General features: G+C 32.0%; 2 protein-coding genes across 3 annotated transcripts in view; both read right to left on the reverse strand.

Moving 5' to 3' along the window:
- Positions 1–13,956, reverse strand: part of MS3_00002034 (uncharacterized protein) — a 58,495-nt gene extending 44,539 nt beyond the window's left edge. Inside the window, exons 1-6 of one of the 2 annotated variants that reach the window (XM_051209587.1) lie at positions 12,708–13,956; positions 9,727–9,845; positions 9,552–9,682; positions 5,967–6,109; positions 2,898–2,953; positions 1,475–1,561 (exon numbers count right to left, since the gene is read on the reverse strand). In XM_051209587.1, the coding sequence (XP_051075047.1) occupies positions 1,475–1,561; positions 2,898–2,953; positions 5,967–6,109; positions 9,552–9,568 (303 nt within the window). In that variant the 5' untranslated portion in view covers positions 9,569–9,682; positions 9,727–9,845; positions 12,708–13,956. Of the gene's footprint in view, positions 1–1,474; positions 4,213–5,966; positions 6,110–9,551; positions 9,683–9,726; positions 9,846–12,707 lie in introns of those variants that run through there. The other variant, XM_051209588.1, reaches the window with a different exon arrangement.
- A 430-nt stretch (positions 13,957–14,386) lies between these two features.
- The window catches only part of MS3_00002035 (uncharacterized protein), a 46,893-nt gene continuing 36,396 nt past the window's right edge, over positions 14,387–24,883 (reverse strand). Inside the window, exons 9-12 of the mRNA XM_051209589.1 lie at positions 23,256–23,428; positions 21,712–21,827; positions 18,952–19,137; positions 14,387–17,888 (exon numbers count right to left, since the gene is read on the reverse strand). Coding sequence (XP_051075048.1) covers positions 17,651–17,888; positions 18,952–19,137; positions 21,712–21,827; positions 23,256–23,428 — 713 coding nt within the window. The 3' untranslated portion in view covers positions 14,387–17,650. The remainder of the gene's footprint in view (positions 17,889–18,951; positions 19,138–21,711; positions 21,828–23,255; positions 23,429–24,883) is intronic.

Genomic DNA, 24,883 nt, shown 5'->3' on the forward strand with positions numbered 1-24,883 from the left:
TACCATTGCATGTCTACTCAGTGGTCTACAGGTTAAGCGTTCACAATAGGTCCTGGGTTCGAATCCCACGAACGAGATCGTAGATGCGCACTGCTGAGGAGTCCCATACTAAAATGAAACCACTATCCAGTTATTCCAGGCCTTCCATGGTGATCTAGCTTTAATTGACTCATGAATCCAACTGTTAAATTACTAAAATCTCCACAAAACCTTAATCGGATTAGAATTTATTCTTAAATATATGTAAAACCTTACAGTTTATTTGAAAATAACATCAACAGATGCGATTAATACAAAGTTTCGTTAATAATCCTTTATTTTATAAAATGCTTGCTAATTTACTCCTTTGCTAAGTTTTTTTCAAATTTATTGATTACTTATTTCAATGGTTAAGATCATGAGTCAGTCGAAGCTAGACCACCATGGAAAACCTGGAAGCACTGAACGGCCGTTTCGTTTTATTGTGGGACTCCTCAGCAGTGCGCATCCACGACCTCGCACTCTGCGAGATTCGAACCCAGGACCTATTGGTTTCGCACTTGATCACTTAACCACTAGACCACTCAGCCGGCATCCAATGGTGTTAATGTCTAACTCCAACTAATCATGATCTTAACCATTGAAATTACTATAATATCCACAAAACCCATTTGAGATTATTTATTTGTAAGTTATTCTCAATGTTCAAATGATAATATAATTGGATAGAATATATCTTAACATAATTTTTTGTTTTCTACATATCTACAAAAATAAAATTAAAATGGTTACTAAGACATAGATTTATCTAAAAGTGACTATTTAATGTTTATAAGTTAATAATGTTCAATTCACATTTATTGATCATAGAGTATTTAATAATTAAAATTATACTTTTAATAATTAAGTTCTTTATTTAGATGTTACATTTTTGTGCTTTGTGTCAAGGTGATGCATCCATTCAACTCATATACTCAAATAAACATTAGTAAATAAAAAAATTTAAAAAAAGGTTTCCAAAGTTATTGTATGATCTTATCAACTACATATTTGTTTACTAATAATAATCAGTAGAAGTTGACTTTAGTCTATACATTAAAAGCATAGAATATTTCAATATTGTCGATTCACTTCATTATTTATGATGATTTGTAAACTGAACTCAATCACTTCTGTAAATATTTTTAGGTAAGTAATTACATCATTTCAACTTAATATATAAAATGAATGATAAACAATCAACTTATGTATCTTTTCTATTTTACATCTACTCTTAAGAACTAAAAGAATAATAATGAACAATTCTATGTGTCATACAAACATTTATATTTTGATGGAGTTTTGTTCTCTGAGCTGGATGGTTTGGTCGTGGAGCTTTCATCGTTCTTCTGAACGACATCATCAGCACAAACTTCAGATATGTATCTACACTAATGTCTTTGATCAATTAAATAGTCCTTCACATCAAATCATAGAAAAATGTGTAAACTTTTACCGTTTTAATTTCTTCCAAAATCTTTAAATGTTGACTTTCATGTTTATGAAGGTAATCCAAATGTGAACGAATTTTATTTGTGGTTTCCTATTAATTTGTCATTAAAAAAATTAAAATTATTGTGTTTTATTCAGAGTACTAGAAATGTTATTATTGGAAATCGAACTCACAAAATATTTCGTCTCAATCAGTGACTGATCATAAAAGTGGTTAGGGATTTTGAACAGATAATTAAAGAACTAAGTATATACTGGTTTTTAAAATTGATTGACCACTGGGTAGTGACCAATGTTGTATGTGCCAAATACTTCTTATTGAAAATCAAATTCTATCGAACAAGTTGCATTGTGGTCATCAGTCTAGGTGACTCGAGATTGCATGCACTATGTTGATATGTAAGATGGTGCATTCGTCAGCAAAGCGTACCTGTAACCTTGGCGGAAACTGATGCTCCCTAGCGGATTTAATCTCATATCAACCGGCTTGTCAGTCATACACGTTGCCGTTTAGCCATCCGGGATGCGACTGTCTCCCTGTAGATACACGAGTTCCTGTCGACCACCTCCAGCCACTACCTTACATTTTAATATAATAATGTTAGATTGCAACGTGATGAATAAAAATCTATCCGCACTAAGAAGGACCCGATACACACAACATTGATCATTAGCCAGTGATCAGTCAGTTGTAAATACTTCTCAGTCCTACGGGAGGTTAGTTCGACTCAATTTTTCTACTACATTATTTTAGTCTTCATTGTGATCTACACATATCTACTTTCAAACAACCGATCTTAGTCATTGGGATTTCTTCAAGGATTTATTAATTCATCTTATTTGCTGTTATTTACTACACTCAGAGAATTCCAATTATAGCATTCATGTTTTTCGAAAACAGTTTGTTACATAAAGTAAAATTAAATGAAGAATATTTCTAAATTTGAATTTGTTCTGTATTAATCTGTATCTTCTAAGTAGTACATATTCATGATTATACACTATGTCAAACGCAAACCTCTTAGATCTCACAGCTAACAAGATATCATTTACTCACTTAACTGGATTCTGACCGGCCTAATTTTCAAATTTAATCGATTTGCATAACAATTAAGAAATGTAATCATCTTGATTATTTGATGAATCTGGAATATAAATAGACCCCATCTCACGCAAATATGACTGTATAGATGTCAAAGAACAAGAATTATTTTTATGCTAATATATATATCGTGAGGCAGGATCGTGCATGCCCACTGATGGAGAGTTCCACAGTAGGACGAAACAGCCTCCCAGTGCATTTAGATGTTCCATGGTGATCTAGCTTCAACTGACTCACGATCTTACCTATTAAAATATACGGGGACTCTCAAAAAATAATTGATACACTACGTGGAATGTTACTAGAATTATTTTTAAAATGTTACCTTTATGTCCATATAATCTTCATTGTTCAACAATTTGATCTGTTCGCTTTCAGTGACTAAATTTATAATTTGTGAAGAAGAAGGAAATTAATGAAATTATAATTCTTATTTAATGCTTGAAATATCCAGTTACACCGAATAAAATCGAGTAATTATCATTTGAATGGTAGTCGGTAATTCATTTTCTAAATTTTCAGTTGCCTATAATTAAATTTACGCTGACATTCTAACTGTGATTCCTACACATTAACTATGGTTCTCAATCTGAGATTATTATCCAGTAAGCTAAAGTGTCACTGATTTCAAATATTAATTAGTGAGAATATAAAAACTAACAAATTGATTTTTTGGTACAATCTCAACTCGTTACACCATCTCAAAAACGTAATTTGAAGAGACGTTAGTTACATTCTGATAATACTACTAGTAATAAAATCAATTCCCTTTATTATTTGACTAAACCTGAACTACATAAATCGAGAATTAAATATACAGTCGGCTCAAATAAGAATAATCTCTTATGAAATTTATAGTTTATCATATATTAGTAGAAATCATAAAGCATTATGAGACTATTGAATTTCTGTAATGATTTCAGTAATAATTTCTGATGTGAATCACCACAGTTTATTAGATAATCAAAGAAATAAATATTTCAAACATTATACCGTTCAAACACATGATAAACATGTGCGGAGAGTCTTCTTTAAAGAAATTTAAAGCAATTAGTCCCTTTGATAAATTTTGATAATGTAACAAGAAGACGAAGATTATCAGAACTATGTGATATATTAACGTAATACATTTCGAACAATCTGATCACACATATACTTGTTAAGGACATTTATATATAAAAAATAGAAGGTCAACCAGACTGGAAATCGGGTGAAAGGAGACAAGGATAATCATAATGTGAACATAATTTGAAACCTAATCACTCTGGATAATAAGCCAATATTAACAGGATGAGTTTAAGGTGAGAACAAACTGTTTTTGAATATCAGTTTAGGGGTTATGGAGATTGTTAAGTTTGAGATCATGAACCGATTGATGTTAGACCACCATTGAAAACCTGGAAGCACTGGACGACCAATTCGTCATACCGTGGAACTCCTCAGCAGTGTGCATCCACGATCCCGCCCGCGGGATTCGAACCCAGTATATTCAGTCTGGCGTACGAACGCTTAACCTACTGGACCACTGATCAGGCATCCAATGGTGTTAATGTCTAACCTCATCCAATCCACGAAGTTGCGCAACCATCTTCCATTGTACTGAGGCAGACACCTGTTTCTACCCGACACGGATTATCTCCACTGGTCACGGGGTGCGCACTACTGAGGAGTCCCACAATAGGACGAAAAGGCCGTCCAAGTCTTCCAGGTTTCCAATGGTGGTCTAACATCAATCGGTTCATGATCTCAATCAAAAATTTAATAATCTCCACAACCCCTAAAAATGATAGTTACTATGTGCTCACTGGTGACTAGCTTCGTGAGAAAATTCTCGGAGTTCTAGTGAGAACCCGTGACCAGTGGAGCTAATCCGTGTCCATTAGAGTCAGGTATCTACCGCTGTACAATGGAAGATGGTCGCGCAACGAAACCCGGCTATATATATACGATTGTACAGCTTGATAATAAATTCGTTGAAAAGAATCAAGTGACCCAATAAGAGTAGAGGATAAAGATTCATCATCCTCTATTGGTAAACATATAATCGAAACAGGTCTTAACTCGGCTTTTGTGGTGTTGTATGAAAGTGTAAAATGACATTTACTAAGGTTTATTGAAGCCTTAGCCATTCGAAAATTCAAACCCCCTTTGTGTATTCAAAAACAGTTTGTTCTCACCTTAAACTCATCCTGTTAATATTGGCTTATTATCCAGAGTGATTAGGTTTCAAATTATGTTCACATTATGATTATCCTTGTCTCCTTTCACCCGATTTCCAGTCTGGTTGACCTTCTATTTTTTATATATAAATGTCCTTAACAAGTATATGTGTGATCAGATTGTTCGAAATGTATTACGTTAATATATCACATAGTTCTGATAATCTTCGTCTTCTTGTTACATTATCGAGAAGTGATAAATACTTTAATTTAAATGCTTAGTGAGTAATTCCCTGAAGTTTTAATAGATAGGTATCATTACTAAGGTTTGACTTAATAATTTTAAGTAAACTGAATATCAGGTAGATTGTTATTGTTAAAATAATATATTTGTAACATTCCAATGAGTAAAAAAATTACATTTTACTGACGTTTTGTGACTCACTGTAAGCCACTTCTTCAGAGAATAAATAAATGAAATTAACCCGGGCTTTGTTTATTTTTTCTCTGGAAAAGTGATTGACATTGAGTCACGAAACGTCACACAATTTAAAAAATAATTTTTTCTACTCATTGGGATATTACAAATATATTATTTTATCAATAGATTATCAATAGATAGTAGCTAGATTTTATTTCCAACAAGAATATCAACAATGTCATTTTGGTACATCTAACTGGTAAGTCTTACAATATTGGAATAAACTGTAAATTTCTATGTTTCTTATCCCTTGTAAGAAATATCTTGGGTTATGCCGCAAATATCTTCAAAGAGATCGAATTCATCACAATAATGCCTCAGAAAAGACACTAAGGAGAAATATTAGTTAAGAAAGACATGAAGTTGAAAAATCAACTATTAAATACAATCAAATTGCATAATTTAAGTCAAATGCGCTTGAAACAGTTATCGGAATGAAATTAGATATGTAAGAACAGCTGACTAGTTTATGTACGCATGCTTCGCTCCGAGTCTGTTACTCCCAATGAAGCAAAGGCCGCCAACAAGCATTCTCCATCTCACTCTGACCGGGGCCTCCTTTTTATGTATGCATAGTGATCGAAATTTTAACAAAAAATTTATCAATTTTTTAACACCAAACATTGTCAGGTTGACATGTTCATGGCTTATTTTAGCACTTTAACATGATACAACAATTTATACAGCCTAATAATGAAACAATTGTTTACCTCAATATTATTATTTTTTTAAATGTGTTTAATAATAAACTTACAAGATTCATTATGACTAAGTAATTCATGTATGGTTTTATTCTGTGAATCAGACAATAAATCTAATGGTAACAAGTCAACGTTGACTGGAGTAAATTTCAATGGAATTGGAGCATCTGGTATAGAAAATTGACGATTCACAGATCTAAAAATTTATGAAAGATTGAATAAGAATTATGAACTTTAAGATTATACTTGAATTTCTTTGATTTGAATTTGTATGAAGCAGATCTATGTTATTTAAACTATAGTATACACAAAATAGAACTTGATTGAGATTAGTTATTAACACCATTGGATGCTAACTCAGTAGTCTAGAGGTTAAGCGTTTGCGCGAAAGATCGAAAGTTCTGGGTTTGAATCCTGCCAGCAGGATCGTGGATGAGTGCTACTGAGGAATGCTATAATAGGACCAAATGGACGTCCAATGCTTTCAGGTTTTCAATCAATCGATTCATAATCTTAATCAAAAAATGAAATATGGTTCGATTTGATTACTTTTACTTAACTACTCAAAAATTTGTTTATTTAACTATTCATCTCTTTGTATTAACTTCTTATTATGAATGATAGAAATGAAGTCTAGAAAATTTTCGTTGAAAATAAACTTGTCATTTGTTCATGGAATACAAAATGTTTTCCAACTGTAAACAAAAAACTTTTTCCCGTTAATATTATATACATGACTAATCGTTTACTTCTACATTGGTTATGATGAAGTGGATATCGTTGACTCTGTATTGATTATGTTAACTAATTTATTTATGTGTTTATTGTATTGTTTTTTTGACATCATCATCGTGATCCTTTTTTTGATATTTTAAAATGATAAGACAATGTAATCTGTACCCTCGTTAAAATATTACTAACAATAAAAATAATTATCCATTATTCTATTATTGCTTATTATCAAGCAAAGTCTCGATTACCATATAGTGATTATTTAAAGCATAGAGGCCCTCTAGAGCTACTACCGGTCCCTAACTCGTATAAAGGAGGAATGTTTGGCATGGGGTTAATGACCTCATCCGGTAGAAAACTAACTCGCTAAAAAAACGCTAATCAGAAGAAATTATTCAAACCAGTTATATATATATTGCATAACTGTTGTACATTGTTAAGATTTATTTCAACTGATTTATTGATTATTTATAAATGTCATCATTATGAATGATGACTGGAGTGTACATATTTGTCAAAATTACATTGTATCTGTATTAAAATAAATGAATCTTAGAGATTATTTTTTTCTTTATAAAAAAAAGGAAAAAATACTTTCTTAATCACATGGTTAAAGATGTGTATAAAATCAATGAATTACTTCGGTAAATAACAATCAAATTCTGTACAATAATATTGATGATAATATAAAGAATAAAAAAAATAGGTTATATTTACTTGTCTTTATATCTTCCCATAAAAATTTTTGATATGCTTCTAGGTCTATAGAAATTCATAGAAACAGAATAAGACTACGAATTTTGTTTTTCTCAACGAATAGTTTATCGGTAAGATGTGAATAAATTTATTTTTATGCATATCAAATATCTACAATGTAAATATTTTAGTAATGGTTAATACTACTTCTTATTCTTATGATTATTTATAAATGGATTTTAATCAGTCTCCGTTAGTGAATCACTTCAATATTGGTATTTAATGATAAGATTTTCAAAAAAAGTTAAGATTATAGCTAACACGAGTATCAGTAAGAAAAAACTATTAATCTTTACTAATTTTCCAGTACAGGGTTGTGGAGATTATTAAGTTTTTGGTTGAGATCATGAACCAATTGATGATAGATTACCATGGAAAACCTGAAAGAACTGAAAGGCCGTTTCGTCCTATTGTGGGACTCCTCAGCAATGTGCATCCACGATCCCGCCTTGCGAGATTCGAACTCAGGACATAATAGGACGAAATGGCTATCCAGTGCTTCCAGGTTTTCAATGGTGGTCCAACATAAATCGGTTCATGATCTTAATCTTTAATAACACAATTATATGTATCAGAAGGGGTTTTGTGTAGATCGTAGTAATTTCAATAGTTGAGATCATGAGACAATTGAAGCTAGATCACCATGGAAACCCTGGAAGCACTGGACGGCCGTTACAACCGGATCTGTTATGAGATAGTAACTCATTGATGACAATGGTGAATGTCTCGCTCAATTTCGTGGATTAGTTGAAGCTAGACATTAACACCGTTGAATGCCGGCTCGGTGGCCTAGTGGTTAAGCGCTCGCGCGCGAGACTGATAGATCCTGGGTTCGAGTCTCGCAAGGCGCGGTCGTGCATGCGCACTGCTGAGGAATCACACAACAGGATGAAACGGCCGTTCATGATTGCACTACTGATCACAAAACAACTACTATAATCAGTAAACGTTTGCCTAATGATGAGTAGTCTATTGAACTTCATAAGTCAGTGACTTGATTTATCGATCACACATTTATTTAAACATATATTCGGTAGATTAAAATAAAATGTAACACGATATTATGTTTAGCTTGTGAGACCTACATTTCCGAAAATATATGTTTACCTACAATGGTTAATTTTGAAAGACGGTATTTTACGATTACGATATTTGAAGTTAAATACCTCTAAACCCTAATCAGGGAAACCCAGTTGTCATTATTTAAAATTACTTGTAGTGAAATAGATTTCCACAAAATGGGATATTTGAACCATGATGACAATAATTAAAAAATCTTTATCGTCTAGAGTTTTTGAATCCCAAGGGTAACCTTCACTATCGGTAACTAGTGAAGTTGGGATTAAAGTAGTCACCCTCTGGTGCAAAGGGTAATGTTTATTTTATGTCACAAAGTAGGTGGAGATGAAAAAGGAAACCATGTATTTTGAGCCAAAGGCCTCCCAACAAACTTAAAGATATCTGTAAGGCAGCAGAAGCATATTACGAATGAGTTTTAAAAATAGAACCCAATAACTGTATATTCTTTCCGAGGTCTCAACAGAATTCCAGCTGTTATAAATTCATAATGAAAACTATCTTTAGAAGAAAAAAAGCATTGATAATTTCTATCGAGGAATATATAGAACTACAAAACTTCCAGCCCTGATAAAATCAGTGGCAACCAATAAACTTTTGTTAAAATAACTATACAGAATTTCAGAACATTTGTTCTAAAAAGCTACACAAATAACCACCTGGTAAATTGGTTGAACATTCAGATATATATATTTCAAATATAGATTCTTATAAGTTATAATAAAACGTAGTTCAAAATGGTCTCCATGATTAAATTCACTGTCTCATCTATGTCCTTCAACCTGTAATACGAGAATTTGGAGCCTAAAAACTATAAACCCTGAATCACATTGGGCAAATACATCTGTAAGATCCAAACCTATAGTTTTTATTGGGACTTATACAGCAGCAACCAAAAACCTTTGCTTGTTAGGCAGCACCAAACGTCATCCACTTGAAACACCTAAAGGTCTACAATTTGTTTCGTGAACTAAAATATTATCTGATGAGTCTTACTGAATACAAGACTCAATACACAAATTTCACTTTTCCCAATGTTTTTAAATATATAAACATAAAACATGAAAACATACACTTTTGATATTATCATTGGATTTAGAGATTCTAGAGAATGAGATGAAGAGCTTTTCACTTCTGTTGAATTTCCAGATAATTTGAATTGTTCACCATTGTCATTATCACCATCTAGCGGGCTTGAAAATTCCTGTTTAAGGATTGTAATATTTTCATGTTTTTTCTCAAATTTACTTTCAGTCTCTTTATTCGATAAAGTTGATATATCAGAGGTACGTTTAAATTCGAAATTCATTGCCGCCAAATATGTGTTTGTGTAGTGTTTGAATTTGACGTCGTATTTTTCTAGAATTCTATGCAAAAAATAGAACGTTCAAAACTTGTCTCATTATGTTTATAAAAAATATGTTTTCTTTAATATTTGGAACGTTCCACACTCATAAATACGTGAGTTCATACAATTCAATATTACCAATGTGTTGAACTTTTTCACAATTTTGTTGAATGCATGATTTGTATTACATAATTCGAAACCTGGGCAATTACAGATAACAATATTCTTACACTTTCATAAGTATTACAATTAATGAACAAAGTGATTATATCAGAAGGGGTTTTTGTGAACTCCTCAGGAGCCTCACAATAGGACGAAATGGTCGTCCAGTGCTTCCAGGTTTTCCATGGTGGCCTAGTTTCAACTGACTCATGATCTCAACAATTGAAAAGTGATTATACTTGAGCAGTTTAAATAGACAAATAAATATCATTTGACTGACTGACTTAAATTTTACGAAACATCATGTTAAAAAAAATAAGCGAAAACATTTTAGATTATCCTACCTTATCAGTGTCATTCACTGCTTAGACATTGATTCCATTTACAGTTGGCAATCACTTAAACAATTACAGAGAAACAGGGAATTGGACCACTGTTATATTCTAATTCAAGAAAATCAAAATGTCATATCAAGTCTATTTCATCCAGGAAGTTTAGGGTTTTTCTTTTAAATAACTTATTTACGAAGTACTACTGGGTGAGAACAAGAAAATAGGCACCTAAATATCAGGACTTAGAGTTTCTGCTATATTTAGAGACAAACATTCGTTTCTAAACCTATTCATTCAAACAATTGTCTGAAAATGTGAGAGTTAATTTTTTTTAGAAATAAAAGTCCAATAAGAAACACATGTAACATCGCCAAAAGTGACCTACATTCTCCACATAATTATCGATTTTAAACAGGTTAAGAAGACATGAATAATCAATGTAAAACAATTGAAAACATAGGTATACTAGATTCTATAATTCATTTGAAACTGTGATTTAGTTAGAATGAGACATGGTATGTTAGTTAGATATTTTACCTGAAAATGTCTTGTTCGAACTCAACTTCTGGTTGAATTTTATAGTACTTGAAACAATGCATCTATATGTGTATACTCTTTTGTAAAGGTAACATTTGATTACTGAAAATATGTATTTGCATAAATTGTGTTTCTCAAAAAGAACATAACGGTATATGAAAACATTTAATATAATTACGTGGTTTAACGTTGTTTAAGGGTACTCATAGTAGCTTATAGTAAGTAGTGGGCTATTCATAAATGATTTATTTTATCAAGAAACATAATACTAGTCATCCTTATCATTATGAGACATTGATGTTTTTATTCTTAAATTAACAGTTATGAAGTTTCGGCAGATTTTTGTAATGCTGATTAACTATTTTTTTAATGAGTAATGAAGTACGAGTTTGACAAGATTTACGTAAAACATTGTAACAGTAATCTTTTTAATGAATGGTCTAATACTTAGCAAGGTATTTGGATTAAATATATATTATGATTAAGCAAGTGTTTAAGACTTCAGAACTTTCCGTAATATTTCACACTTGGAGTATGCTGCAGTCTGGTAATAATTCGTGCATATAAACTAATGAGTGCTTGAGACTGATGACAATGAAACTACTAATGCACTACTGCTTGCTGTGTCCTATTATAGTACTGAAGGTTGGGCTGGTTGAAGAGTATACGTTCGTGACCAAAAAGAGTTGTGATTATTCCCAGTCAACATTTTGATTAGCGAGTCTAGAAGACTAAGTCACTTAAGTTCTTAGTCATAACAACAGCACTTTATGAGAAGCATAACAAGTTATTTATATAAATAATTATATAGCATGAAATCAAATTAATAGCAGTGTCCAGAGCCTCAGTTAATCAGTCAGTCTTAATGTAGAACCTAGTATGTATGTTCATCGGTTCCATTAATATACAAGAGTATTACTAACCAGTCAGTAAGCAGACTTCAAAATCCATCGCATTATACACATAGCTACTGAGTTTAGATAACCCCTGGCTTGTGCAATGAGGTGAGGTTTAATTAATTTGTATTGGTTGTATGAATCTTCCCACCAATGTTGAGGATTTCAGCTGATCAGCCTCTAATCAGTTAGGAAGATTCAAACAAAAAACACAAATGAAAGTGTGAGATCGTTGGTCAGAATAAATATGTAATAATAGAACTACAATCTCTGCATCCAGAGGAACACAAATGAATAATTCTTCTCAGTGTCGAAGTGACTAACATACAGTGTTAAGTTAAATCGATTTATAGATCAATTAAAATTACAAAATCAATAATCAGAACAAATACATATGATATAGAGTGATAGGTACAGACCAAATCATTACCCAAAGATTGCTTAATAAATCATTTAATATGGATTATGTAAGAAATGGTAAAGTGGATCGAGTGTTAATTAAATTCCCCACTTGTTCACAAGAATAATAATAATAAAAATAAGGAAAGATGTGTAAGTGGTAGTATCAATCATAAACGAATTAGGTAAACGCAAGTTATAAAACTATGGAGGAGGAAGTACCCCTTCATTAGTCCACCCGAGAATCATACCTCCTTCAGGAATTAATTTTAAAAGGTGTGCAATTTTAAATAATCCCTCTTCACCATCTAAACTGTATTACAAATCATTCAAACTGCAAACAGGCTTACTACTTTTCGTACACTACGCTTGTAACTAAATCAAATTTAAGTGACTATTAACACAATTAATGTCTACACCTTCTGAAAGTATTTGGATTCGTTTACCATAGGGGTTTTATACAAGTGAATGGTTGTCTTCAGTGAAAGTATATTTTTTAAAACGTAAAATCTTTGGATTCATATTCAGGTGAAATAACAACTATTTATGACTTACCAGTTTTTAAAATTCTGACATCATTTATCTCCGTTCAAATAACCTCCAGTAAACATTGTCATTAGAGTACAAATGCACAAATGAATCTGGATTTCGGTAACTAAACTCTTAAGCATATACTGATCATGCGATATTCTTTTAATAGGTCTAGTATTATTAATTATGCATACATATATGTAAACAGATGTACAATGTATTTGCAGAGATGTGCTTATAGGCTAGAGGTAAGTTTATTTGTTGACAATTTACTGAATCAACTATACGTGGCCTTGAATATGTGTATGCGTGTTTAAGAGTTGAAAAAAGTAAATTATTAATTGCTATAGAGTAAACGAATGCACTAAAGCTAATCTAAACAGTTTTTACTTCTTTTTTTATTGATTTTCAGTTGAAATATTTAGTCAACATACTGAAGTTTGCTATTTGAGTGCTAAATAAATTCTGGTTAGAGATTAAGTCCATTTAAAGCACACTTTTTCTCATGTTGATATAATGATACGCCAATAAGTATCTGTATTTAAACACGTGATTTGGTGACCTTGAGTAAATAAATCAATAACAACCATTAATTGTCAATCAGCTGTTAATTAAATGTTTTTTCTTCATAATTAAGACCTTGTTACAAATGCCATGTATATTCCTTTATAAACAATTAAATTATCTCTGTAATGACGTTCCAGCTTCATTAAAATGGTTTGCGATTATGTAAAGTTTTCAAAAGAAAGGTTATTTAGTTGATTTCGTCCATAATTTCCTCATAATTTAACCGGTCGGTCGACACTATAAGCTGATTGTGCATCGTTGTATAAGTTCCCAAATAATAAGCAGAATCCGATAAATATTGAAATAGGATAACGAAGATTGTTCATCAGAGTTAAAACAGACAATGAAGGTAAATATACTGATATAAACACAAAAGAATATCCCGAGTTGTAGAAGTGAGTCTAGTTAGTCAGGTGTTTCCGTATTCATCCGAGTCAGGGAGCAGAGCATTGAAATCTGTCAGTCATAGGCACATAAATTGGTCACACCAATAAACAGTCAATACATTCCCACGACTATATCTTTTTCATTTAAGCTAGAACAAAAGTACGTAATTGAGTAATTGAATTCATGAGAACTACTGACATTGGATTAGTATGGTACAGCAGTTCAAGTGGATGTTTGATTTAATTATCCAAGAAATGTCAACAATCCATAACCATAATACTATGAAATATCTTCACTTATTTCTAAACATTCCTCAAATTTTCTTAAAGCTAAACCACCACATAACGATGCAGGCAAAACATGCAATGACTATACCCTTATTTGTAGTTTAGTTCTATAGACCCAAAATCTCTGTAAAATTGCTTGCATTCGTTGAGTGTACTACCAAGAAATTTAATCAGCGATTGAGTAAGCATCTCTCTGTCTGTAAGCAAAGATGGATGGTGGCTAGCAGTGGAATCGAGAACGTGCATTTCACTCTATTTTGGGACTCATCAACTGGATGTACCTGCATCCGAGAGTTGATTTTCACTCACTGGGATACACATATGCCGTGGAGCACCGATCAATTGTACTTCTTAACATCTGGGGGAGAAATTAAAACAATCAGTACAAATGAGCTTCTCTTCGTGGTTAGGGAATGTTCAGACAAAGACAATACACAACTCTATCTTGGCGCACCTACTTGACAGTGGTTATGCGATAGATAAAACCAAATTATTTGGAGCGGTAAATAGTATACTTGGTCTTTTCCCTATCCGATTCAATGTCGATGACCCTAATTTATGTGTCGAGAAAAATCTCGTGAAACTTATATGCTCTGCTTTGCCAGATACGACTTACTAAATAATTTTACTAGCTAGAGGCAGTCAAACTAAGATGTGGCTTCAATTAATAAGGTCGACTGTTGGTTGCGAGATCACCGATAGCCGCAAATATGGCTAACCTGTTTGTTCATTGATTGGAAACGAGAGAAATCTCAAATTGTCCCCAATCACCTACAATCTCGTTGAGATATATAGATAACCGATTTATCATTACGAATGAGATTGAGACGAATTTTCTAAAAACGTCAGCAGTATATCTGATAACACCAAGTACACCACAGAAATCGGATCCACTGATCGCAAACTGCCATTTCTTGACTGTTTGCTTGTGAGGAAGAGTGATGGTTGTTTAAACATTGTTATATTCCAAAATCAAACATATTCCGAAACATATCTAGATTACAAGTCATCACATGTTCCTTTTACAAAGGTGAGAGTCGCTACGAATCCGATAACAGAGTTCAGAAACTCGTCTCAGAACCAATTGATTAAGAAGCTGGTTTGGATTTGCTTATGTCTACTTTGATGAATAACCAACCTAAGGACATTTTAAAAGGAATGACTAGGGTCAGAAAGATAAGCGAAAAGAAAAGCTAAGAGAATGGATCAACATAGTTAATCGTCAGAAATCGGAGTGACCCTAAAGCACTACAATACGTGTTTTTGTTGTTGAACGAACAATACTCTTAATGCTAAACTAGTAAGGCTCTAGCATACAATATGAAAGAAATAGCAAAATCGAGTCTATGTGACCAAATGTAAAGACTATGACGATGTATAAGTAAACGAGACATCACGATAGCTCAGTGCACGGGTGAGGAGACACAAACTCTGCCTAAAGCTCAGAAGGCCTCAAGAAACTAGGAAACAAGTCGGCAAAAGGGTTATATTCAATAGAATCGAGACGTACAACTGACTTCAGTGGCACAAGAATCCTTCTAAAGGTTTTGTTTCGCACAAGACTATTAAAAGCTGAAGCCCTACATATATAGACAAAATCAAACAATATACGTAGAAGAGATAGAATACAATTAGTTTCCCGATGGCAACTAGTAATTAATAGATCAATTTGTACTTTATTTCACTTCTTTCATTATGTGGACAATAACTACTATTTTCCATTTGTTCTAATCAGTTAATTTGTCAAATATACGATGAACGATCCGCTTGTTTAACACAACAACACAAATTTACATTTATCTCTCTAGTCGTCCTCATTTTATGTATGCTGCGACATGTTGAATTTATGACATCTATCAAATCACTGAATTGCACCAACAATCATAACCAGAGGGATATGAGGTCGGTAAATTTTTATCACATCAAATCTACATAAACACACATACACATGCTGTCTTATCACAATTTTCCATACTTTTCATACCAAGTGACTCGTACGCACCACAACAAATCTCACTTAATGCATTGTTCACGTGATTGGACAATTTGTTTAGCATACAATCGACCTGTGAACTATGTATTTATATTTGATTATCTTCTTTGAAAAAGCTTGCACTAGACTGACGACCAAAACTTCGGATCCATTTCACGTCCTCGTTAATCGCGTACAATACGGTGAACTTAGTGGTTTTTTGCAGGGAATCTTAGTAAACTGTATAGTCCAGATACTTCGAAACCGACATAAAACAAACACAGTAAATCACCTTCCTTCCTCAGTATCATGATTTATTTACAGTATTGAAATTATCAGCACTCTTCCCATCATAAAAGATATATACAACTACTATTGATACATTTATATGTATTATTCACTTTACACATATCGTTGACAACCATTTTCATTTCAATATACCTATTTTACTCACTACAATTATATTCACTCACTGGATAAAATACAATATCATCTAACTAGTACATTTTTACCCACTAAAAAGTCTATATGTAAAGATACATTTTGAGATAACTCAGTATATTGAAATAAGATCTAAGATACAATATGATAACATCCATTATCTATCCACTATTCAAAGATAAGTAATATCGAAATAATGGAGAACGTTTGCAGCTCCTAGCAATCCATTTGGTAGTGTTATGTACTTTCATCAAATGGATGATTTAATTGCAAAGCATTTATCATTGTTTGAAAATCTCCATCAGAATATTCTACATGATGCAGTCAACGACGACAATAAAAAGACCCTACAACAAACCATCTAGCTCAGAGAAAATAACACCACTGTAAATAATGGTGTTCAAAGCGAATATAATACCATTTTACTATGTATTCACGTCGTTTCATCATTGATCGAAACAAATCCAAGATTTATTTCTTACAAAAAGTGATATCATTAGTTCAATTTATCTATCCTATAGTTTATATGATTAATAAAGAAACATGGGAAAAAAAACAACCGAACAAACATTTTTCAAAGGTTCTCTTAATTAATTAATTGAATCACATCATAAATTAATAATTAATAATAACTGCTCATTAAACAAACAACTTATCAAGGAAGTAGTAACTAGAAAAACAAAACTTTTTTTCACTAATATTAGTTGATAAAAACAAAATTACAAGGAAATAATAATGTTTTATGTTACAATTCAAAAGGATGTTGCTACAAATCTGTTTCCTTTTTACTATTCCTTGTCTCTGTTTATGTGTATGTATGTGAGTAAACTGTGTACAGTGTTAACTGGTGAACAGGGTAACTATTTCAACAGACGTTGAACGTAATAAAAATGGTGAGAGATTAAGGGAACTTTTATTTTTAAACAGAACATCAACTAAATAAACCATCACCACTTGCACTAATAAGAACATTTATCTAATTAATACGAGATCAGTTCATAATAATAGTAATGATAACGAGGGAGAAAAGTAAATGTTTTTCTATTCTGTGTATGTGCATATGTGTTTACAAGCGGATGTGTTGAACGAAAAAAGAACAAAAACAATAGAAATCTAGTAAGTAAATGAAGAAGTGAGCAGAAAAAAATCAATCAGTTCGCTCAAAATGAATGAGGATACAAACAAGAAGTTACATCAATGATTTGTGAGATTTAGTTTATTCTGTTCGTTCTTTTTACTTATAAAAACAGACTTTTTAATCATAAAATATTTAATAATAATAATAATAATAATAATAATATAATAAACTAAATTCATACTACAAATGTAAATATATACATGAGTAAAGCAGAGATAGCACCAGCAGCGGGTAAGGTTACCAACCATGCAACTAGAATATTACGAAATATACCCCAATTAACATTGTCTCTAGAACGTGCACGTCCAACAAATACGACTGAACCAACTTTACAATGTGTAGTTGATATTGGCAGACCAATTTTACTAGCAATTAATACAGTTAGGGCTGAACCAATTTCAATACAAACACCACTGATAACAAAATAAAAGAATAATGATACTAATCTTATTAATAATAAAAATAAACAATTCAGTGAAAATGTATAGTAAACAATTAGTGAGTTTTCTTGAACTGCCATTTTCATACACTTACGCCCGACCTACATATAGTGTATATAAACGAAACCAATCCAACTATTTCGACAAACGCCGTACCAATAATAGTTGTGTTCAATAATGACAAACTTCCAGAAGTTCCAATGAGAAAGCGTGACCAATCAAGTGTGAGACAGTTACCCATCACAGGAAATGGATTGTGGTTGCACAATATCGCTAATTGATTGCAGTTGGTGTAAACCATTAGATGCAAGCTCAGTGGTCTGAAGGTTAAGTGCTCATCTCAAGAAATTAAGTTCTTAAACTTGATCCTCAGTGGGGTTAAGGATGCTCATTAACGAGCAGTCCCATACCGGTTGCTTAAGTAAAACCAACCCGTGATGTAAGCTATGAACATTTAACGATCCCCATAAATTCCTTCAAAAAAAAAAAGAACAGAAGAAAAGGGACACAACTGTCTCCACGTCTTGATCGCTGAATATTAACTAAGTGACTAACTGAAAAGTATTGTAAGTTATTGAGTACTGCATACCAAAAAACTAAAAATACTAAACACTCGTTATAATTTCACTTTCTTTGCATCCCATCAGATGACTCTCACAGTGGACACAAAGTACACTTTAAAAAAGATGACACTAAAAAGCCACTTTAATGTGCACTGTCAGAATCAAATAAGATGTCGATTACTGAAGAAAAGTTCTTGTCGACTACATCCCACCACCACAGTGATCCAACATTCTTCTTTAAATTCATGTTTTTACTTACTGTTGTTCCATCAGAGAATGAATCTTATGACCTAAAATAAAGTGTCAGTTGTGAAAAACGATTTCACAGATCAAGCAAATAAAAACATTCGAATAAATATGAAAAATGAAATATAAATTACAACCAAAACCATTCAAATTGATTGAAAGATGGTATTAAACACATAGAATATATATAATAAACATATTTCTGCGCAAAAACATCACCAACTTACCTGGAAGGTGATATTTTCGTCAGATCTTCACCTAATGTTTGAATAACTCGTCTACCCCATATCCAAAGACCAACTGATATACCAACACCACCATAAACCAAAATCCAAACATCTGTAGTTTTCGATGAATCAACTGATTGTGTTGTGGCAATAAGCCATAAACCAATCAACGGCCCGATAGCATTACTGCATAAAAATAATTCATAAAAAACTTACACGTTAAGTGAATTGTTTAAACATGGACTTCATGTTTTATAATGGGTTAGCAGTGAAACAAGTTTACCACTACTATTGTTTTGAATGAGTAGTCTGAAAATGATTATGACTACCATTCTTCCTCATGAAAACTTTGTATGAAGCGAATGTTCACCACGGTATCTTTAAATAACCGAATGGGTGACAGCATATAAAATTTATGTTAGTTTAGCCTAAAGCGGATTTATACTTTGATATACCAGTAATTCATAAAAGATCTGTAATTCAAATCTAACGTACAAGTATCTCATTTCATTTAAGAAAGCCTTAGACCCTTATGTATTCCACATTTCAATTCTAAGAAGCATAGTTCCTATTGAATATACTTTCAAGTTTAAAAATGTGATATTACAAATGGTGTATGAAGAAGAAGGACATCCATACATGTCATTCATTTTATGTAAAAAGATGTGCAAACGTTCAGGATTACTGTGATCTCCTAATGGATAAAAGAAATTACAGTTCTGATCGAACGTGAACAGAAAAACAACGAAACCATGACAGACAACGGAAGCTATTTATGTAGACGTTATTTCGGTTAATTCAAACTTTGTAAAATACTAACATTTAGTTTTGTCTCTAGCCTACTCTATGAACCATGAGCTTTCGTTTGATGTATGATTCACTACCACACCCTTTTTACACTGATTTGCATTGGGACGTGGCGATCGGAAATAAATCGAGTAGTGTTCCTGAAGGGGCTTTGTTCTCTGAGCTGGACGAAGCTATATGACAGGAAGAAAAGTCGAAATCTGATTAGTTTACTCATTATGAGTTTTGTTCAACGTTACTTCCATTTTGATTCAATGTGATGATTATTCAGGGTAGTATTTGTTTTGTTTTCTCGTATGATATTTTATTATGTATAATATACGATATTCTTGTATTCAATTGACATGAACTATGCTCAGTATCTGATTTGTTATAAATGAGTATTTATATATATATATATATATATATATATATATATATATATATGCTTTCATCCTAATTATTATTCATAGTGTGTGTAAAATTAATATATAAATGTGAGTGTATTTTCGACTAGGGTCGTCGTCGTGTTTTGGGGGTTAATAACTCATCACTTATACCGGTATTGTGTTTTTGCATTCGCGTCGTGGGAATTGCAGAGGTCTCTCGTTTCGCGTATAACTGATAAGTGTTTCCAACACAACAATCAGCGACGACCAGATACAAAAAGTAGCATTCCAACAACAAGACATATCACGAAGACATTCGTGGAGAAAATACAGTTGTTCTCGAGTAGAAGCCGGCCATTTCCATAAAGTCTCTTATTCCGATTGACTCGTCTTCTCTCTCGCTTGTCCACCAATCACGTCATAAGATGGTTTTCGTCCCTCTGCTCAAGGCTGTTAGTTTTAATTTGGACTCATACATTTCTAGCCTCAAGATAAAACCAGTTAGCCTCTCGTGTCAAGGTCTTAATCTACATCGAGGCATGTTCTCACCCGTATATTATTCGGTAGACAGATCAAAGACGTAACACGAACAATGCTGAAATTAAATTAGGTTTCTTCAAACAAAAACACAGAGCATTATCAAGTACCCAAATAACCTCTTCGATTTTTTGTTAAAACTATATACCAGTGTCAAACAGAGATTATAAAAATCCTCTTTCGTTTTCAGAAATTGCAGACGATTATTGCTTAATAATAATAATAACAATGGATACCAGAATGAACATCATCACAGATATTCCCCACTATCTCCTTCTCAAAATGTAAACTGTTCTGATTAGCAACATGATTAAACTTTACAAATCATGAATAATGTTTTATTTACTAAAGAAATATTTTACTGTATTATATCTATTTCAATAAAGATAGAATTCCTAACAGAAAGCAATATTAAGAGCTTTAAAATCTATCATCAATATCTTTAATAGTAAGTGTTTATGACGTCCAGACGTATTTGTTATCAGTTGAATAAATTAGTTACTATTGAATAACTTTGCAATGACAGATAGCTACAAGTGATGTGAGTATGAACAAATAGGACAAGTTCAATCATTTCAATTATTCTTTTCCAGCAATTTTTTTCTGATAATCCTACACAGTAGAAACAAAGTGTTATCACTGAATAAATGGAAGAGAGTAACTGTCAAATGATAACTAGGAATAATTTAATTATTGTGAAAAATCAAGCTTTCTAAACTGGTCTCATGATAGATATTATCTTTGTAATATCTAGAATTTTCTAGATTTTATATTTCATCTCCTAAAATAGCGTCAACTGATTTCATTTCGTAAACAACTACCAAATAAGTATAAAATGAACAGACTGTAACGTGTTACACCATTTCTTGAAACTCTATTCAGTTTATGAATGCTAATATTCCATTGTGGAGATTCAACTCATTTTTTATACCAATTATAAATAATCTTAAGTTCTGATTATTGAATATACTTCAATGGTAGTAATATAAGTGAATTTTTCTTATATACACAGTTTGATTTATTGAAAAAATATGTTAAATATCCATACCTTACATCATTACCACCATGAGCAAATGATCCAAAAACAGCTGTTAAAATTTGTAAAGAAGAGAAAACTTGAGCTTCAGCAGGACGATCTTTAACTGAATCGATAGGATCTGGTTCCTATATCCAGAAGAATGAGTAATAATTAAGTGAAGATTATATGTAGCAAAAATATTAACAATGCATTTCATGTGTTATACGTCACAATATATAGGCTTAAAATTGGTCTAATCATTCAGTTGAAACAAATGATATCATGCAAAATACTTATTTGCAGAATAGTTCAGACTGCTTCTTTTCAGCATGGTTTCATTTTCTCCCACACAAAATAGACCTAAAACATAACTCTTCAATTGCACTGTGAATACAAGGTATCTAGGGTAATATCCACTCTCTGTTCATCGCTAGTTTGGAAAACAAACGATTCACAAATGCAACAGAAATAATTAATACGATCTCTGAAGTTAGAAATTTCTCGACTTTCATTCAACCCAAATACCGAAAAATTCCCATCATATTGAAACATAAGTGAACAAAGAATATACAAATTAATAATCCAAAAGGTGGCAAGGTTTGGCAGAAAATACATCGTTTAAAAATTATAGCATGTGCATTTAGGATTATTTGCAATAGAATATAAATAGTATATAAACAAGGAGGAAGATATGTAATAAAAAACGAATCTAATAACCACAAGTTACCTTGCAGCACATCATGTATCTTTCACTGTATGATGGAGTGACCCATATAAACTTGAGTCATAAACATAATCAAACTTTCAGCTATATCATGAATTAGTACGATAGACTTCTATAAACTGTTAGGTGACCATAAACTGACCTGTGTATATTTAAATTTAACTTTACTGATCATAGTGTATTCATTTGTCGTTTTCGTATATATCCACTTGTTAATTATTTACGGTTAACTTCAAACAGTTTTATGTGTACTTGCCATTTGCCTGTCTGTTGTCTCTGCTTTAATTGGTCATCTGTAATTCATGTATTATTCACTCTATATAAGGACGAAGTCATTCATTGTTCACCGAATAAACTTTTTCAGCTTCTCCTGTCTGAATTTTCATGACTATGTGGTATTAAAGCGTTTAGTCGACAGAGTATATATGAAGTCAAGTAGGATATACATGTCACCAGGATCAGTGTCGTTCAATCATAATGGAGTCCATTTACGGACACTGGAATACAACCTTGTAGGGCTCTGTGCAATGATCGAAACCACTGACTGGATAAACCACCGAATTTTAATGATTTAATGTACCAACCTGGTTGGATGTTCATTTGTGCTAGCCTCCTGATATGTCTCAATGAGAATAGTGAATGCTAACTGCTGGGATCCATTCATGGATTAACACTATACATACATTTCTATTGTATAATTGTTAAGTAACTAAACTACGCATATTCACTTTCCTCTTATTGGTTGATATACAGTAATCATTCAACACTATCTAGTAATTTAATTAAGTCATATGTATATCCCAAAAGATACAGTAGTAAAGGAAGATAAATACTAAATCACAATACTCACTTCACCAATTGTAGACAGGTTAGGAGGAAATGATACATTCATTTTACCATTAGTTAAATTATGACTACCATCCGTGATGGCATTTTGATCATTTGGTGAATAATCCAAAACCTTATTTAACTGATTTCTTTTATAAACTGTTTCATCTGGATTACTTGGTTTCACTTCGAAATCTATGGAACATATGAAAGAAATGTAAAAAGAAGGGAGCAGATATAAAAATCTCATACAAATAAGAATAAACTTAGAATAAAAATGATGCGACATGATTAAGTTTGGGAAGATTTAGGTTTGCCAAAACAAGTAAATTCATGTCAATCATTGCAACGTATAACCAAATCAAATAGCACTAAAAACGGGTTGTTTACATTTATATACATTCATCCATTAACGTTTACTAGGTTCAGTGTAGTCTTAGTAATAATAATAATAATCAAAATAATAATAATAATAATAATAATAATAATAATAATAATAATAATATAAAGATTTCACTTTGGATATAATCATGGAAAAAATTTATTATTTCATTTACACTATGAAATTATCTTGATTTCTTGAGAAGCCAACTGTGTGTCAGTATAAAAATCAGGCCAAATAAAACTTAGCAACGCTTAATTTCACTGAAATATATGTTCTATAGAACAAGTGATAAACTGATAACGATTTCACATGAGGTCACTTCACTTTACTCTAAATAAAATGAAGCCACTTATCATACATAGTTTAACCGTTTCTATGTAATCATTCCTAACAACATTCTATAGAGAATAAACATTTTCTTCACTATATTCCTATTACTCATAAGTAAATTAACGAGTTAAATCATTAGAAGTACACAGTAAAGTTAATAATTAATTTTAATGTATCATTATTCTAATAAACAGTGCCCACTTCTATACAATTTCAGAGTTCATACTACTAATAATAATAACCAGTGTTACTCACAAGAAAAAAAGGGGAAAAAACATTTTGACAGAAATATATACAATAAAATTGACGTATTCATAAAGTGTTCTACTCAAGAGCAAGTGTTTTAAATTATGTCTACATTTTTGTAGAAACAGATTTCTTCACCGATGAAGTGAACAGTGTGTAACTAATCCTTTTTTATTAACAACTGATATTGAAATTTCATACCGATTACGTAACACTTAGAGAAACAGTACCATAGGGTGAACAGTCGGCTTACTTTCTTTTAATGATGTTGAAACACTTTTACTTAGACGTTTGAATTTCACAGAACTTGCTCTCATTCAGGTTAAGTAATCGCATTTTCTTAAAATTAACTATTTACACGTTTGAGAAATGTAGTTTACACTTACAATGAAAATGTCACTATTTTTAAACAAGTTTAATCTACAGGAAAATACTTCATTTTCTTTCATCCTGTAAATGTGACAAAGTAGACTGCAGCTTATTTATATCAGATATGGTCTAATCAACCAACCACTATCAGCATACGTAGACGATTCACGCTTGTACTGGAACTGTGAATCGAAGTTGAGAGTTCGCCATATATACTTAACAAAGAGGAATGACGATATTTAGAAAGCATTCAAATATGGATATATATAAGTGTAAGTGAGCATAGTCGTGGAGCCCCATACTACGATTAAACTAACGTT

Source organism: Schistosoma haematobium, chromosome 1, assembly GCF_000699445.3.
Source record: "Schistosoma haematobium chromosome 1, whole genome shotgun sequence".
In the NCBI taxonomy this organism is placed as follows: domain Eukaryota; kingdom Metazoa; phylum Platyhelminthes; class Trematoda; order Strigeidida; family Schistosomatidae; genus Schistosoma; species Schistosoma haematobium.